The sequence below is a fragment of the Hirundo rustica genome, chromosome 26 (genome assembly GCF_015227805.2).
Source record: "Hirundo rustica isolate bHirRus1 chromosome 26, bHirRus1.pri.v3, whole genome shotgun sequence".
Classification (NCBI taxonomy): Eukaryota; Metazoa; Chordata; class Aves; order Passeriformes; family Hirundinidae; genus Hirundo; species Hirundo rustica.
This window is the reverse complement of record NC_053475.1, coordinates 2333831-2350878: the sequence shown is the minus strand read 5'-3', so window position 1 is coordinate 2350878 and position 17048 is coordinate 2333831. Positions and strand designations below refer to the sequence as shown.

General features: G+C 59.3%; 1 protein-coding gene across 1 annotated transcript; it reads right to left on the bottom strand.

Moving 5' to 3' along the window:
- Positions 1-1356: 1356 nt before the first annotated feature.
- Positions 1357-9283, bottom strand: RNF126 (ring finger protein 126). The gene is made up of 9 exons (XM_040086642.1): positions 9163-9283; positions 6450-6508; positions 5143-5206; positions 4427-4668; positions 3831-3899; positions 3678-3747; positions 3377-3470; positions 2821-2936; positions 1357-2590 (listed from the first exon to the last, which is right to left on the bottom strand). Exons 1-9 carry the CDS (start codon positions 9235-9237, stop codon positions 2438-2440), a joined length of 942 nt encoding a protein of 313 aa, XP_039942576.1. The 5' UTR covers positions 9238-9283; the 3' UTR covers positions 1357-2437.
- Between the last annotated feature and the right edge of the window lie 7765 nt (positions 9284-17048).

Here is a 17048-nt window from a genome sequence, read left to right as displayed (position 1 = left end):
GCCAGAGCCAGTCAGTTCTGCAGCCCAGCTCTGCGCCCTCATCCCCAACAAAAACAGGGCTGGGACAGTGGACAGTGGTGAGGACCAGCCCCTCACCTGGAGGGCAGCATGGCCAGGAATAGCACCTGCACCTCAGCCTCCGGGTCAGGGGACATCCCTGTGCCACCTCACGCCTGCCGTGGCCCGACCCAGCATCCCGGTCACTGTCACGTCAGACAGAGCAATGGCCCCAGCAAAAACCACCAAACTCGTTCCGTTTCTGACCCAACCAGCTCCAAACGAGTCTGAGAGGGAACAGCCACTGTATTAACCATGTGGTGACTGTGGTGAGCCCCTGCCAGGTGGGCAGCAGCTGCCATGCACCCACCCAGGACTTTGCTCGGCCCACTTGAAACCCATTTGAGCACTGCTCACACATGAGAAATCATCCCCCAAACACCTGGGGGAAGCCAGGAACCCCCCGTCACAGCTGAAACACAGTGGGAGAAGGAAGGTTTTTCCAGGTCTCTTGTTTCGGCAACTAAACAGCAAAACCTTCCCTTGGTGCCGGGTCAGCTGATGGACACGTGCAGGTTCAGCCAGGACCTTCCTGCTGCCACCCACCTCCCCAGCCCAGGCTTCTGGCTCAAACCCCTGGCAGAGGATGAGCCATTAACCCCGACACACCAGTCCTGAGATAAACCCTCCTGTGAGATGAAAGGCGCCGCCACGCTGCCCGGCCAAGCCAAGGAGGAAAAACAGTCCGGGCAAGTCGCTCCCTGCCAGCCCCTGGCCCTGGCACAGCTGGTGACACTTTCTCCAACAAACCAACTTCTTGTGTTCTGAAATGACTCAAGAAAGGCCAAACCATCCTTCTCCCTCCTACATGAGGTTAATCTCTTCTCAGAGATGGAAGGGCCAGGTCCTGGGGTGATGCTGTTTTAAAAGAGGCACCCAAGCTCTGCTGGAACCAGCAGCTCCCCCAGCAGCCCCAGCCGACTCCCAGGGCCCCAAAAGCCAAGGGAGAGGCAGAGAACTCCCTCAAACTGCCAAGCCCTCCACCCACTTCCCTGGCAGCTCCCATGGGGGCAGGTTCTCCCTCGTCTGCTCTGGTCTGCCACAGAGCAGTCCCAACATGTGGCACCATCACGGACCCCCAGCCCTTTAGGAGACCTCCTGATCACCCCAAGTCCCTGTGAGGGGAAGGGGGTTCCAGTGACAGTGATGGATGGTGAGAGCTCCTCCTCTCACGCCTCAGGGCCCAGGAAGCAGGGACACGGCAGGGAGTCACTGCCTGCTCCAGTGACATTCTTGTCATTCTCTGAGCTCCAGCTCAATCACAGAAACTGAGTCACAAACATACCTGGATATTTGTCCCTCTCTCCTTGTTTTAATCAGCTCTATTTTAAGCAGCTTTGCAATACATTTTTTTTTTTCGTCCAAAATGTTGTTTTCCTGGTAGTTACTCGGTCACAATGAGATTCACTGGTCCTTGTTCTGCTGCACACCCAGTCCTGTGTCGGCCCAGCAGAACAGCCTGCCCCGGCTGCGAGGGGGGCAGGACCGTAAGGGGAAGGAGGTGTAAAAAATAGAAAACACCAGGCGAGGATGCTTCCAGCTGCGATCCTTGGCTACCTGTGCAGTGATCCACAGGCTGGCAGTGGCTCCCACTGGAACTTCCAGCACGCAGGAGGGCTCAGAGAGGCCCAGCCTGCCCGGGGAAGGCAGGACAGCTTGGTGGCCTCAGAGCTTACCCCTGTGTAGGCTTTCCTCAAATCATGCATAACGGCTCGCAGAGCTAAAATGTCCATTTATTGACAACAGTAATAATTTAAGATTATAAAAACCCCTTTCAGTGTTGAGTATCAGCGGGCGAGGTTATAAAGAGAAATAAATGGGACTCGAGATGGGACAGGGAAGGATCCCGGGGTCTACTTGAGAGTTCCTGTTTCAGTGACAGCTATCGGTCCTCCCCAGCTGGCGATCCTGGGGGGAGGCAGCATCCTTATGCTTCCATTTTAGACTTCAATCTCCAAAGCAGAAAAGATAGTATCCAAGGGGAGGAGGAGCAAAAGAAATAAAAGAAAGGGATCTCAAATTCAAACCCATACAAACAACCTTTCCATTCGGGATTCAACCACTCGCTCAGCACCTCGGGGTTCCCAGCCGGGGAGCGCAGCAGCCTCGCACTGCAATGGGTAAAGTCCACGCAAAGAGGATGTTTTTATTGACAGACAGAGCTCTTTCCCCCCTTTTTCATCACAGAACTTGAGGCTTCTCATCTCTGAAGGACCCAGAGTCTCCGTGTCTTCAGAAATCAAAAGGAAATTCTGGGGGTGCTGCTCCTGCCTCGTCCCCTCCCCTCGCTCTGCTCTGGAAGCCCCTTTGGCTGCTCACGGTGGCCAGGGAGGGAGGGGGAACAGTGGAAGGGCCCCGGGGACAGAGGATGCGTTAAGATTCATGAGTTGTTCGATGAGTTTTCATTACTTGGTGAGCTGGAGGAAGAGGAGGAGGAGGAGGATGACGAGAAGTTCATCCCTGTGAGTCCTGGGGGGTTTGTGGCAGTGTTTTGTCCACTTAAACTTTTCCGGCAGACGGGACACGTGTCATGCTTTGGGGAGCAGACAAGAAAACAAAACAAGACAAGAAATACGGGAAACGGGATTAGAAACACAGTAGGGGAGCAGCACTCGAGGAATGGGCTGGGATGACACTCCATCCTCTGACCACAGGCTGCTCGTGCTCAGGCCTCATCATGGAGGTAGGAAAATATTTACAGAAGGGAGCAGGACCAGACAAAGCCCCCAGTGCTGCACACCCCAGGCACCGCCCCACACTCACCTGCTCCAGCCAGGGGACGATGCAGCCGTCGTGGAACAGGTGATTGCACGGTAACTGCCGCACGTTCTCCCCGACTGTGTAGTCTTCCTTACACACAGGGCACTCCAACCCGGAATCTGCAGCGCACAGGGAAAGCCAAGAGCCCAGCTGAGCAGAGCAAAGGAGAGGACGAAACGCAAAGCCCCCGACTCACGAGTCATCATCCCACTTTCCCCTTCCCCACCAGCGCTCCACCCCTGTCAGGAGGAAAGCTCGGTGCTCTGCAGTCCCCACACCATCACCCCACCTCCCCCTGCCCTGGGTATGCCTCATCCTCCCCTTCCACTTTTCCATTTCTATCCACACTGAACTTCTCACAACCTCCCCAGGGCAAATCCATCCAGCCTACACTGCTCTTTTTTGTGTGTGAGTGTAACAGAGCCCCTTCAGCTCTCTGCCCACTTTGAAATGTTTTATGCCTCAAAGGTGCAAGCAGACGAAATTCAAGTCCCAAGAAAACATTACACAGAGCTTCCAGGGAGCGCTCTGTGCACGACTCCATGGAGCAGACACGTACCTACGTGCTCCTGTGTGATCTGTATGGTGGGGAGGGCCTGGATCTTCTCTTTGTCCGCTGGCGGCGGTCCAGTGTTTTCAAACTGATTCAGTAACTGCAAAAACAACCGGCCAGGCAGGCAGAAGAGAGAGGTGAGCCCAGCAGCACACAGAATCCACTCGTTTCCTGAGCCAGGGCACTTGGACCCTGCACTGTGAACCCTTTCCCATTCCAGTCCCCGCGTTCCCTGAACCACCACAGGTGCTGCCCCTGCTGCAGCACCACACAGGAGGATGGAGAGTGCGGTGAATCCCGGTTTTACCTGTGTGATAATCGCATCCAGGCCGTTGGCACCCCAGGCGTAGTCCATCGGATTTGAGTGCAGGACTCCCCTGAAGAGCAAGGACAGCAAGTGAGTTCATCCTGGAGCACCAACGAGACACTGTCAGAGAGAGCAGCACATCCTCCAACTCACCAAGGGCCCAGGCCTAGGTTTGGAATTGTAGTCGGTGCAATAATTCCATTGACCAGCTGCTGGATAATTCTGAAAGACAAGAAAACCAGGATTGTGTAAGAATTAAAGTTTGCTGGCTCCCAGCCCAGCACCCCAGCGTGGAGGGAGAGGCTGAAAAAGCTGAATACTGTCACATTGTTGGAGGCAATTTAAAATACCCTCCAGCAATTGCAATGGCAGCTCATGGAGTGATCAGTCACTGATAAAGTTTCAGTATTTGACTCATAAGAGGACAATTCCTGACATGATGGCGAGTACACTTACATGAACACTGTCCTCTTCTGTTTCCCCTTACAGCAAGTACAACATTTTTGCAACACCTTGCAATAACCAGGGAATATTTCCCCACTACAGGACAAACTCCCAACCACAGTCCATGTCACCTCTCAGCCGAAACATCCCCAAGAGACCCTGAGCAGGAGCTGCCAACAGGCTCAGGTGGGACACACACGGCACCCACGGCCGTGCTGGAGAGCTTTGGGATGCTGTTCCCATAAACCAGGAGAAAAGGTGAGCAACAGCAGGGTTCCTTCCTTAGGTCCCAGAGTGGTTCTCACCCTTCCAGCGTGGGGACACCCTCGTGCCTGCCCGAGGCTCGGCGCGTGGCCAGGCGGGCGCGGGGCTGCCTGGCGCCGTAGCGGTGCCGGGACTGGTGCTCGCGCTCCCGCCGGTTCTCCGAGTCCCGGTTGTCTTCGGGCTGCACGCTGGACGCGAAGGGAAACTCAAAGCTGTCGTCAAAGAACCCGAAAGCAAACTGGCCGTAGCTCTGGGGCAAGGTGAACAAGTGCTGATCCACATTCTGCGAGGGAGAGAGGGAATGCAGAGAACAGAGTGTGACAAGAGGAGGAACATCCCTTGGCTCCCACAGCTGGGGTGGCACTGGGACCAGTGCCCTTGGCAGCAGCTCAGTGAGGAACAGACACCGGAACTGCACAAGAAGGCAGAAATAATCCCAGTTCCCCGGTTTCTCTTTGGTGTGTCACTGCTGCTTCCGAGCTGAGGCTACTGCATAGCAACACACCCAAATCCTGCTCTCCAAATCCCGCTGAGCCCCCTCACAACGGGAGTCGGCTACGAGCGATGGTCCTACATAACACACGCAGCAAAAATATGGCACGCGGAGATTTCAGGAGCAGCATGTGGAGGATATTAATTCCTCCTTTCCAAATTCTGCCGTGATCTGGGGAACGTTTAAACAACGCACTGTTGGAAAAATACACAATCCAACAGCAAAGCTTCAGAAGGTGCTGGAAGAGAGAAAGGAGTTGCTCACCTCAAAAGGATGCCTGCTCTGATCAGGGGCTGACGTAGAGGAGCTGGTCTCATTGTCAGGATTCCTATGGGGAATGAAGAGCACTGGTAATCTTCTCACAGCAGCTTCCAAGGCTTTTCTGCCCTGCTCCCATCCCAGGGCAGAGGCAGCTCAGCAGAACCTGGTCCTCCCTCAGCTGCTCATTTTCTGATTGCCTGCATCAATTTTCCCTCCGTGAGCCTTTCATTTTCCCACATCCTCACCCATTTCTCCCCACCCTATTAGATCTCATGAGGCTGCAGAGAAGTGCCTGAACCATGATGTCAAGCGAGGATTTCCCCCACAATCCATGTAAAACACATCAGCTAATCCTCCGGAGCACCAGGAAGACTTAAGGCACGAACGCTGATCGCTGTGACCCCAAGACACGTAAGTCTAATCTTGAATCAAAGAAACTTCTCTACTGCAGAGGCACGTAACCCAATGGCTCAGGATACTGAGAAAACTCTAAATGTTGTCAGACTTCTGCTTTCAGAGCTGCAGGAACATTTCCTGCTCAGAACCAGGCTGTGCATTCACGGTACCGAAACCACTGAGATTCAGCAACGATGCGTGACTCTCCCAAGGTCACAAGGAATCACCAAAACAGTCAGGATGGATTTCCAGGCTCCAGGAACCAAACCAAACATCACCTGCTCAGTGCAGAAGCCCCAGGCCATGCAGACCACCAAAATCAGCAGGCAGGAACACCCATTGTCCCTGGCCCCTGCACTGCCCACAGCCCGTCCTGGAGCCGGTCACAGCTGGGGCCCCACAAAAACAACTGAAACATTTTAAGACATTTCTGCTGCTTCTGCCACCAGCGGCAGCAGAGCAGCACAGAAACGCAGACCTCACTGCCCCAGGGCAGAGTCCAAAGTCTCAGCCACAACATTTTGCTGTTCATCCCCAACACAGTCACTACTTATATGAGGTGTCCGTGCGCTCGCCATTCCCAGATCCCTCTCTCTGGGGTTATCTCTGCCCTGATGACTCAGATCAGGTCAGAGCTACCACACAGCACAGGGAAAGCCTCCCTCCCACTTCTTTATGTTTGTTTGGAATCAAACCATTCCCGCCCCGCCCCTCAGCATTGCCGTGGCAGATTGGCCTGTGGATGCTCACTTTGCCAACAAAGCACTGCGTTCCAAAAGTGAGGGAAGATGAGCCAAAACTGGGGCAGAAGCAATAGAAATGGTGTGTTTTATATCAAACATTGCTTTTGGACTAGGAAGAGAGCAAAGAGACCTGGGCTTGCCGGAGCACCAGCCCCTGGGGTAGCACATTACCTTGGCTCCTCAGGAAGCTCTTCAATAAAACCAGACTCACACCGTGGGCAGATGTAGTCCTGCAGGAGAAGACACACCAGGTGAGAGCAGGAAGTGGTACCTCAGAGCTGCAGGGTGTGACAGGGTGGGAGGGTGCCACAGTCTGCCATCCCCAGCACGTGCCACAGTCCCAGAGCGACCCCAAACCCCAGCCTTTGGCTTCCTGAGCCAGTGAGGCCAGAGCTGGGCCTGAGCCTTTGGGAGCTCAGCTTAAGAATTATGAGGGTGATGCTGATTAATCTCCAGTACAGATGCAGCATTAGCTACCTGCTGATGCAGTTCCAGTGAAGTGAAAGTGAAACCCCCAATGCTTCCTGTGCAGCAGCCCTCAAACTTCGGCCCAGCTGCGTGTTTGGGGAGCAGAAAACAGTGTGGGAATGGCAGCAGGGACTCGGCAAGGTCGTGGTGCTCAGGAAGGCTGACTGGTCCCTGTCACTAACACAGCCTGGGGGGTCACAGCACATGGGGACACAGCGGGTCACTCTGCAGCCAGGACCTCTCACTCCCACACCCAGAGCTCACTACAGAAACGTGCTGCCAACCCCAGTCCCCTGGGCACTGAGCATGCCAGGACAGACAGGCTCAGTGCGCAGCGCCTGTGACAGCCACCTCCTCACCATTCCTGTGGTTTGTGAGGAATTCACCCCCTACGACCACCCTGTCCTGAGCAGAGCAGAACACTGGAGACCCTGAAAGGGAACTGTTCCACTTTCCAGTGCTCAAGAAGCAGCACTGAGCCAATCCCATCCCCTGCCCCACGGCGGGCACACACCACCCCAAACCCCTGTGCTGGCAGAGCTGGGCTCAGCACAGAAGGCATTTAAGAGCTTCTAAAAATAATGCCACTTCCTCTTGCTGCTGCATTGGAATTGGCACAGCCCTCGGCCAGACTGAGGGATTCCCCCAAGGAGCTGAGGCTGTTGATAAGGCCCTTGGGGTCTCTCGTCTGGCCCCTGCAGCCCCAGGGAAGGAGCACAGCTTAGAACCACTGCAAGTGCCCCATCTGCCCAGGGAGATACAGGAGCTCTGAGGCTCAGGAACAGGCTGGGAGAGGTGGCTGCTCCTTCTCCCACGCAGGATTCCCCATCTGCTGCCGTGGAACAACCATCTCTGCACCACTGACACCAGGTCTGAGCTCAGGGACTCCTGTGTGAGCACAGGGATCCACGGCCCATGAAACCCCCTGCTCATCAAACCCCCTCTGTGCTGCTTCCCACCAGCACAAACTGGTGGGGACACAAGTGACGTGGGGCTGAATGACCATGGCCTGAGCACCCTGCTCCAGGGAGCTGCTGTGTGTTGTGTGTGTGTCTGTGTGCTCACAGCCAGCTCCCAGCACAGAGATCAGCACATTCCTCTGCAGCTAGAACAGCACAAATGTCAAAGTTTGTTGTTTCTCGGGCTGTTTGAGTCCCTCCTTTGGCAGCTCTGGTTACTGCGCCTGCAGATGGTGAATGAAACCCGGGTGGAACCTGAGTGAATGTGGATCCCCAAAACGAGCTCATGAACCCACAGCCCTGAGCCCCCAAACACAGAGGCCACTCCCAGCCTGGCCAGGAGCGCCCAGCTGGCACGGCCAGGTGCACCCAGCCAAGCGCACACAACCAGATGTGAGCACGGCCCAGCACGGGCTGTTTCAACAGAAATAAACAACAGATTTTTCTGGGTTACCTCCTGGCTCCTGCCCACAGCCCATGTGTGCTCAGCAGGAGCACGGTCAGGGGCTTGTCCTCACTCTGACACACGAGCATGGCCCACCCTGGCCCAAAAGAGAGGGCAAAAGGACAAACCATGCGTCACAAACCAACAACCCCCGGCAGGGACAGCTCTGCTTGTCCTCAGAGGCTTTTCAAGTTGAGTGCCAGCAACCAGCAATGACTTTTGGGACAACGTGCTGTGAAAAGCGTCAGGATAGAGACCAGCAAGACTCTCCAAATCACATTTAACACCTCAGGAAGCCGAGCAGGGAAGCAAGTGATCCACCAGGTCCTCTCCAACAGCCCACACTCCTTTTCCACCCACACCGGATTTTGGTGTGTGGCTAAAGCACCTGCCCAGGTGCCGACACAGCACTTCTATATTCGTACTACCGTGCACCTCCCTGCGCCCCAGCCACCACCACCGCGGGGCTTTTGTGGCATTCATTAAACCCTCTTCAAAAACAACCGAGAAACCCTCACCGCCCCGCGGCGCTTCACGTGGAACCGGATGGGGTCAGGCTGCTCAGGCTGGGGGTGTCAGAGCGGGACCCGGGACGGGCTCCCACCCCAGACCGGCTCCGCGGCGGGGCCCGGCCGTTCCCCGCGGGGCGGAGCGCTCGAACCGCCGCGGGCCTCCCCGTTCGGGCCGAACAGGGCCGAGCGCCCCTCCCGCCCCCGCGGCTCGCCCAGCTGCTGCCCCTCGGCCAGGCTGGCCCGTTCCCTCCGCACACCCTCTCCCCTCGTCGCCGCAGCCCCGTTCTCTCGCCACGGACACCTCCCGCAGCCCCTCTCAACGCCCCCGAGCGCCGGTGCCGCGGGTGGAGCCCCACGGGCCCCCCCCCCCGCCTCCCCGCCGCTCAGGCCCCCTGGGCCCCTCAGGCCTCGCCCCCACGTGCCCGCCCCCTCGCAGCCCCCGCCCGGCCTTGCCCGCGCTCCCGGCCCTCCCCGGCGACCCTCCCTGGTCCCCCGCTCACGGGCAGGCGCGGGGCGATCTCGGCCGAACAGCAGTGGCAGAAGAACCGGCCCGGCTGCGGCGACGCCTCCGCCATCTTCCCTACCCGCCGGCCCCGCCCCTCGCGCGCGCCGCGGCGCCGACGGCGGCCGAGGGGGGACAAGGGACATCGCGCGGCGCAAACGCGGAGGGGAGCGAGGGCTGAGGGGCGGGGCCGGCAGGGGGCGGGGCGCTGTCTGCCAAGGTGGGTGGGCGTGGTTTGTTCATATAAGGTGATGGGGCGTGGCCGGGGAAAGCGGCAGGACTGGATCACCGATTCCGGGAACCTCCCCCTCATTCTGGGAACCCCCCCCCTCATTCCGGGAACCCCCCCTCATTCCGGGAACCCCCCCATCCTTCCTTCTCCCCTCCACCCCCAGGCTTCTGATCCCTCTCTCAGCCCCACGGCACCCCCGAGTTTTAAAATATCAGCTCAAAAGCCGGCTTATTTATTTAGGTTTTAAAAGAGAAAAAAAAAAAAAAAAAAAAAAAAAAAGAGCTGGGGAGAGTTTGAGTCCCCCGAAAAGAGGAAAAAAGGGTATTCCCAGTGAAATCCCGGGAGCTGCTTCAAGTTGCAGTAGCCCCAAAGGAACCGGAATGTTCCATTTTGGCAGAACACTCTCAGCTTGGGTGTTTCTCACAGACCTTGCTGCTTGCATGCTGGAGGGTGCCGGGGAGGTTTGGGGGGTTAAGAAGTGGAATCTCGATTTTTAGGACCCGAGAATCCCACCTGCGGCTCGGTTCAGGTCCAGTGTTTTGGCCAGGCTGCGGCTTCTGAGAGAGCACAGGATCTGTCTGGCCCTCGCTGGAGTCCCAACCCTAAGGGGCTGTTGTGTGGCACTGCCGAGCCAGGGGCTTGGGGTGGTGGGACTGGGGAAGTTTTGGGGTATCCACGCAGTGCAGTTGTGAGATTTTGAGGGAGGGAGATGTTGAGGCTGCGGGGTGGGATCCCACGGTGGGCAGAACCGTGAGATTTTAGGGGTTCTGCATAGTGGGGCTGTGGGGTCTCGGGGTTCGAGCCCGCGACACCAGCCCCGCTCCCAGCAGGTGGCATCTGCAGCCCAGGATTTGCTGCTCCAGCTCTGCCGGGTGATGGAGCCGGGGAGGGATTTGTGGAGCAGCTCAGGAGCCGTGGAAAGCTCGGCAGAGCTCTGCTCCCCTCGCTGCGGAGGGACAGGGACGGGGACAGGGACAGGGGTGAGATGTCGCGGGTTGGACGCTGGTGGGACACGGCTTGAGGATCACCGGTCAGCAGCTGGGAGGGCGCGGTGGTGGTGTGGGAATTGCAGCCGTGGGACAGATCGGCAGAGTTCAGCGGCTGATCGATGATCCCGGCCGCTGATAAGGCACGTTGGCATTTATTTACAGGTGATGAGGAAACTGCTGCTCCCGTAACCCTTTTATTCAGGAGGTGGGTCCAGACAGCGCGTCGTGGTCCAGCCGGGAGCCAGACAGAGCCCGGAGCCTCAGCGCAGAGCCCGCGGCTCCGGATGGGGCATTTCACACCCCAAGGGAAGCTCCTTCCCTGCGGTTCTCCAGTGCCCTGTTTCACGGCTGGAGGACAAGTTGCCACTTGATCAAATGAGTGCCGAGTGCCTGTGGGGTGAGAGGGGAAGGATCCAGCTCCACTGACTTTGTCCCTCTGGAATTCCCTGACGCAGGAGCTGTGGAAGCTGAACGTGGCAACGCTCGTTGGGATGCAAATGGCAGCGGACGTGGATGCGCACGGAGATAAGGGCGGGAGAGCGGGGCTGCGGGCACACAGCAGTGGGAAGGGTCCCCCAAAAGCCCCTCACTCATCTCTTGGGGTTTGCCTCCATGTCAGGACTGCAGCCTCTGCCCATGACCTACAGCCAAATTCCCTGCCCATCCCTCACTGCTGGTGCTGACCGTGGAGAGGGGATCACCCTTCTCGGGGGGCTGAGGCTCCCAGACAGCCCCATGCCCTGACTTTGGCCCCAGCCACGATTCCTCCCCACAGAGGGCACGAGCATCCCATGGAGACCCCATCTCTGGGCACCCCAAAACTGGGGGTTCTGTGTTTGGCTGCCCCCCTTCCTTCTGCTGCCTCTGAGGAAGCTGCGTCTGGTCACGAGCAGATTTGAGTCACCCAGGGAAGGATTTTCCCACGGTGCTGCAGAAAGGCAAAACTGCACCCTCACCCGAGAGGGCTGACGAGGAGGTGACACCTCCCCAGGTAGAATCGAGTCATTGTTAGACAGAGCCCGCTCCCAAATCGGCCACCCCGCTTGGGAAAGGCAACAGAAAATATCCCAGGGCTCCTGTTGTCTGAGGGGCTGGGACAGGGTGGGAGGCTCCTCCAGCAGCTCAGAGTCACCATCCCACCTGGGCTGAGCAGGGGAGGGGACACCTGCCCCAGACAGGGGGTACAGGGATTCCTCCTGGCCTCTGGACCCTCAGTTCCTAAAGAAAGTGGTGACTGGAGCTGAAACCCCCACACTGCCCAGGTGTTGGAGGTGCAGGGGCAGCTCTGGGCATGGGCTCATCTCAGGCTCTGCCTTGAGCCCTGGGAAGCACAAAGCACCTCCTGGAGCCAGAGCAGCTTCCAGAGCAATTCCTGCCAAGTGAGAATAACTGGTGCAGCTGGTCTCCCTGCTCCCCTCCACCCCACATCATATATAATTGCCTATTTTAATTAATAAATTGGAGGCCACTCAAAGGAAAGCGGCGAGATTCCTTACAGACACTGCAGGGATTGTCTACCCGCCCCGAGCCAGTCGTGTCACGGCGGATTTGAATCGGCCTCCTTTGAATTCGCTCAGACAGATCGGGAGATTTACATCCCCCACCTCATCTCCTGGAGCCTCACACCTCCAGGCTGCAGGTCCGGATCCCATCTGGCAGCGATCCAGGGAGCAGCGGCACAGGCTGAGCCCCGTCCCCACCACGGGCAGGCTGTGAGGGCTGAGGGACGCTGGTGGCGGGTGGTCCCCAGCCCCACACGGCTCTGATCCCTGGATCAGAAAGGCTGGTGGCATCTTGGTGGTCCTTCCTGGCCCAGCTGCGCTGGCACACCTTCCCCTGGGAGCAGCCAGGGCAGGGGGGCTCAGGGGAAGTTCATGGTCCCAGGGGGCTGCTTTTGGGCTCCACCAAAAATCTTCCTTTCTCTTCTTTTTTTTTTTTTTCCCTTCTTTTTGGATTCTTTCCTTTTTTATGCTTGGTTTAAACCATTGTTCTTCAAGGGAAATTTTAATGTGAAAAACATGCTTTTCTAACAACTGCCAGCCCGGGCCAAGCAATGAGGCTCTTTGGCTGACAGGGGCTGTGTGGCAGATGTGGGCTCCGGGGAGGATGTGACCTGTGGTGGCTCCGCTCTTTAGTGGCCCATGGGACGGGGATCACCCGGGGCCACAAGGCCGGGATTGCAGTGCCAACGGGATCCGTGTCCTCCCCGTGGCTGCTGCGGGAGCAGGGCCGATTTCCAGCCCGTCTGTCCCACCCCGATAACCAGCACCTTGCTCTGGGAGCGAAGATCAGCGGAGCAGCCTCTGCCCTTCCCGGTGCAGCTCTGCTTCTTTCCCCAGCCTCACCAAGGAGACTTTAATGAGGTTTTCCCTGCTCTGCTGGACCCGGTTCAGCCTCACACGGCTGCCCGTTGTTCCCCAGCGCTGCCAGCTCTCCTCTCCCCTCCAGGCTCGCTTTGCTCCTGCCCTTCTCCTCGGCGGAGTTCGCGCTGGGAGCCCGCACGGCCGCCGGCGCTGACTCACTGCTTGTTTACACTCACACTCACTCACACACGCACACAGAGCCTGTGTCACGCGTGGCTGAGCCCGGCCAGGCTCCACCAGGCTCAGCCATGCGGGCAACGGGATCGTTCCCTAAGGAGCTCGCTGAGGAGGCTGGAAATCGGTGTGTGTGGACAGGAGAGGTGGAACTGGAGCCACCAGACAGCTGCTGCTTGCTGAGAGAGACAAGTGGTGTCAGAGGGGTCTTCTCCAGGCTGGGCTGCAGGGTGGGATGGGGTGGGATCCATGGGATGGCATGGGGTGGGATCCGTGGGATGGGATGGGGTGGGATGGGATGACCTCGCTGGCTCTGACTGCTGCTTCCCCACATCCCAGCTTTCCCCGTCCCTGCTCCATGTTGCTTTCACCTCCTGGCTCCAAGCACTGGCATTTCCCCAGCAGGGACAGAGCCCAGAGCATCTCCCATCAGTTCAGGGCAGAGCTGGTGGCACTGAGACCAAAGACTCAAAAAGAAGAAGCGTTGGGTGAGTGCAGCTCTTGCTGGGGCACCCAAAGCACTGCAGAGGAGGAGGACATTTCTGAGAGGGAGAGAGGGAGTGAATCCCCCCAGGGTGATGCTTCCTGCGGTGCTGGGGCCTGCAGGGTGCTGGGAATGCCGGTGCCAGCAGCAGGGAGGGGGTCTGGGCTCTGGGCATCAGCAGGAGGCCCCAGAATTCCATCAGGAATCAAACAGAATGGGTGATCAGATTTGGAGGGGCAGGTCTTGGGAATGTATGTCAGCCTCCTGGCCCTCCCTGAATGCTGGCGCTCCCGCCCTGCCTCCCCTCATCCACACAAGTGGAAGTGTCCCAGGAACATGAAACGATTACTTGGCGAGGAGAATCCAGCTCAGCACTTCTTGGCATTTGTTCACGGCTTTTCATCTTCAAAGCTCCTTGCAAACATTAGCAAACTAATCCCTGCAACCTTCCTGGGAGATAGCGCAGGATCAAGCAGAGGAGCATTATCTCACCTCAGCAGATGGGGAAACTGAGGCACGGAGCGGTGACGCTGCCGCCCCGGGGCGCAGGGCGAAGCTCCGTGTCAGCGCTGGGGGTGGAGCGCGCTCATCAAGGTGCCGTCCTGACACTCTCTCCCCAAACAAGCGCGGGGTTAATTCACTGGGCTGGAGCCGTGAGGATACAGGAGAAAATCCCGCCCCAGGGTCAAGGCTGCCGGCAGCAGCCCCAGGGCCGTGCCCTCGGCTCACGCCTTGCCCTGGCCACTCGCCATGTGCTCCGAGGGATGGGACCGAGGCTCCAACCCGTCCCCCTGCGCTGGGTGCACGCTGAGCCCTGCTGTGCTGACCCTGTCCCCAAGGGTCCCTGGGGTGCCACGGGCTGGTGGATAAACCCGAGCTGCGGCTGTGGAGCCCCCACCAGCAGCCCCTCTCCCCTCTGCGGCGTTTGGCAGCATCTCTGCTTGCATGGGAGAAACTGAGGCATCCCACTGTGGTGAGGAGGGGAATGGGGCCAGGATCACCTCGCTCCGGCAGGGAAATGGAAACGTTCAGGGCCCCGGCCAACACCTGCCCACAGATCCACGCCGGCGGTATGAAACCTCTGCCCTGACCCTGGGCTCTTCTTCTCAATAGAAAGTCTTGTTGCAAATTGCAGCTCTAATTGGTTTAGCAGAGTTTAATTAGCCTGAACTGATGAGAGAGGCGAGATTCCCTCCTTAAAGGAGCCCAGCAGCGGCGTGCAGCAGCTGGGTTTTGGGGAGAGAGCGGTTGGGGCTGAACCTTGTCCCGAAATCCTGCTGCAGCCCTGACCCAGCGTGGCACCAGTGCCCAGAGGAAAGGTCAGATGTGAAGCCACCATTCACTGTGCTCCAAAGGGCTCCTTTGTCCCCGCTCCAGTGCCTCCCGCCACCCCCGGCCCTGCCCAGGGGTTCCTCTGTCTCCCTTTGGGTGCCGCAGGGCTGCTTTCCCGCAGATCCCAGGCCAGCTCCTCACCCCACTCACTCTGTGGGTGCTGCTGGGGCTCAGTCACGCCCTGGGGTGTCCGTAGGGTTCAGGGAGACAGCATCACCCTGTGAGTGGGACTGGCCAGTGGAATTTTGCTCCCAGCTTTGCTTGAGAAGCAGCCTTGGCCCCTGGCTGCGGAATCACCACAGCAAGTTGCTTTAGTCACAGCCAGGACAGCGGCGAGCAGAGCCCCCAGCATGGTTTTTCCTGGCAGCAGGGCAGCCTCATCAGACTCTGAGCACCTTTGGCTCAGGGACTCACTTCCCTCCTGGCCACCAGAGGAGCCTGGCTGCTCCCTTACAGATGCAGCAGCGCCTGCTGCTCCGAGCGAGGTCTGACCCCTTCCCTGCCAGAGACAGCGGTTGTGCAACCCCACTCGCAGCCAAGGAAAATCCCTTCCTGGCCTCTGCGAGCTCCTCTCGCATCCTGGAGCATGTGAGTGAGTGCATCACCACCCACTCGCTCACGGACATCCCGCTTGGAAGTTTGGCTCCCCGGCCCTCTGCCCTTACATGGGCAACCGCTCCGAGGCGGCCGAGCGAGCCTGGGTCACGCCAGCCAGGACAGGGAGCAGCGCCAGGGCCAGGGCCGGCAGCACGCTGGGAGCCTGCTGGCCGGGGGCTGCCGGCTCTGTCCTTCCCCCAGAACCCGCCACCGTCCCGTGGTCGGTGCTCCTGTCCCCACCACACGCTCTGGGGCTGCCGGGTGCTGCAGGGCTCCTGTACCTGCGGATGGCACCAACGCCACCGAGGGCAAACCCGGCCCTCCCTGGGGGTGCAAAGGGCTGGAAGTGGAGGAAGGGGGGAAGATCTGCCTTGGTGAGAGGCAGCCTGCTGGCTGGAGATGTGGCAGTGCCAATGACACTGTTCTCTGTCTGTGCTGGCACATGACATTGCACCCTCTCCCCCTGCCGTGGGAGCCAGGCTGCTCCGTGTCCCACTGGACCAAAGCTGTGTCCAGCCCCGTCCCACGCCAAACCGAGCTGCTCGTGCTCTGCTGGCACAACTCAGAGCCAGGAGGCTGCTGCTGGGCCGGAGGGGTGGTGCAGGGTCCCGTGGGCCTTGTGGCCGGGGCCCCTCTCCGAAAGAGCCCGGCTCAGCCCTGCTGAAAACATGACCTCAGCTGGGGCCAGTGCACGGGGTGAAACGTTCCTCAGCTGCGCGGCCGGAGCCGGACAATGCGCTCGGGGCTGGAGAGGGCCCTGGGCTGTGGCAGAGAGCCCTGTGTCCCCAGCACTCCCCTGGGGAGCAGGGTGCCGGTCCCTGGTGTGTCCCGACCCCCCTTCAGATGGGTGGGTGATCTCTTTGTGATGGCACCAAGCAAAGGAGCGAGGCCAAACCCGACCTGCCTTGCCCTGGGTTCTCTGCTGCCCTCCCCTGTCCTGTAGGAGCCCCATAAAGCCTGGGAGTCCCTGAAAGCCCGGCAGCGCTGGCCCAGCTGCGGCTCCCCAGCCCAGGGGAACTGCTCAGGAGCCAGATGAAGGAGTCCTCGTGGTGACAGGGACATCTGTGGAGGACAGGGGCAGCACGTGCCACGGCGGTATGGCCCCACAGTTACTTCTCCATCTCCTCCTTGCCTGGCAGGGCGCAGGGTGGTGCCTCAGTTTCCCTCTGTGTGTTGGGGGCGATGTTGGGTACCAGCCGAGCTGTGGGAGTGTTTGGGGAGCAGAGATGAAAGGAGTCACAGATGAGACAGCCCACAGGGTACCCCTGCCGCCAGCCGGGGCTGCTTTGGGAGGAGGCAGGTTCGGGTTCGTGCGAGGATGGGTGGGGAAGGCACAGGGTCGGGCAGGGGAGCGCTCTGGGGTCCCCCAGGCCTCGGGGTCTGCCCAGACACTGCTCTGCTCCGCCCCACCCCGACCACGGAGGGCACCTCCAAACCTTCCCCGACCCATCTCGGTGCCGGGGTGCCGCTCCCCGCCCTCTCCGGGGGACGCACGGACACGACCCCCCCGCCCATTCGGTGACGATCAGACCCTCATTGCCTCCCGCCGCCCCCTCGCTCTCATCCCCCCTCGCTGCCCCCCGACTCCAGCGCCGCTGCCCCCGCCCCGGCCCCCCCGCGCCGCCCCGCCCGGTGATTCACGCCGCCCCGCCGCTTTATAGCTCCGTCGGCCTCGCCGCCGCCTCACAGCAACAGGTCACCGGAGCGCCCCGG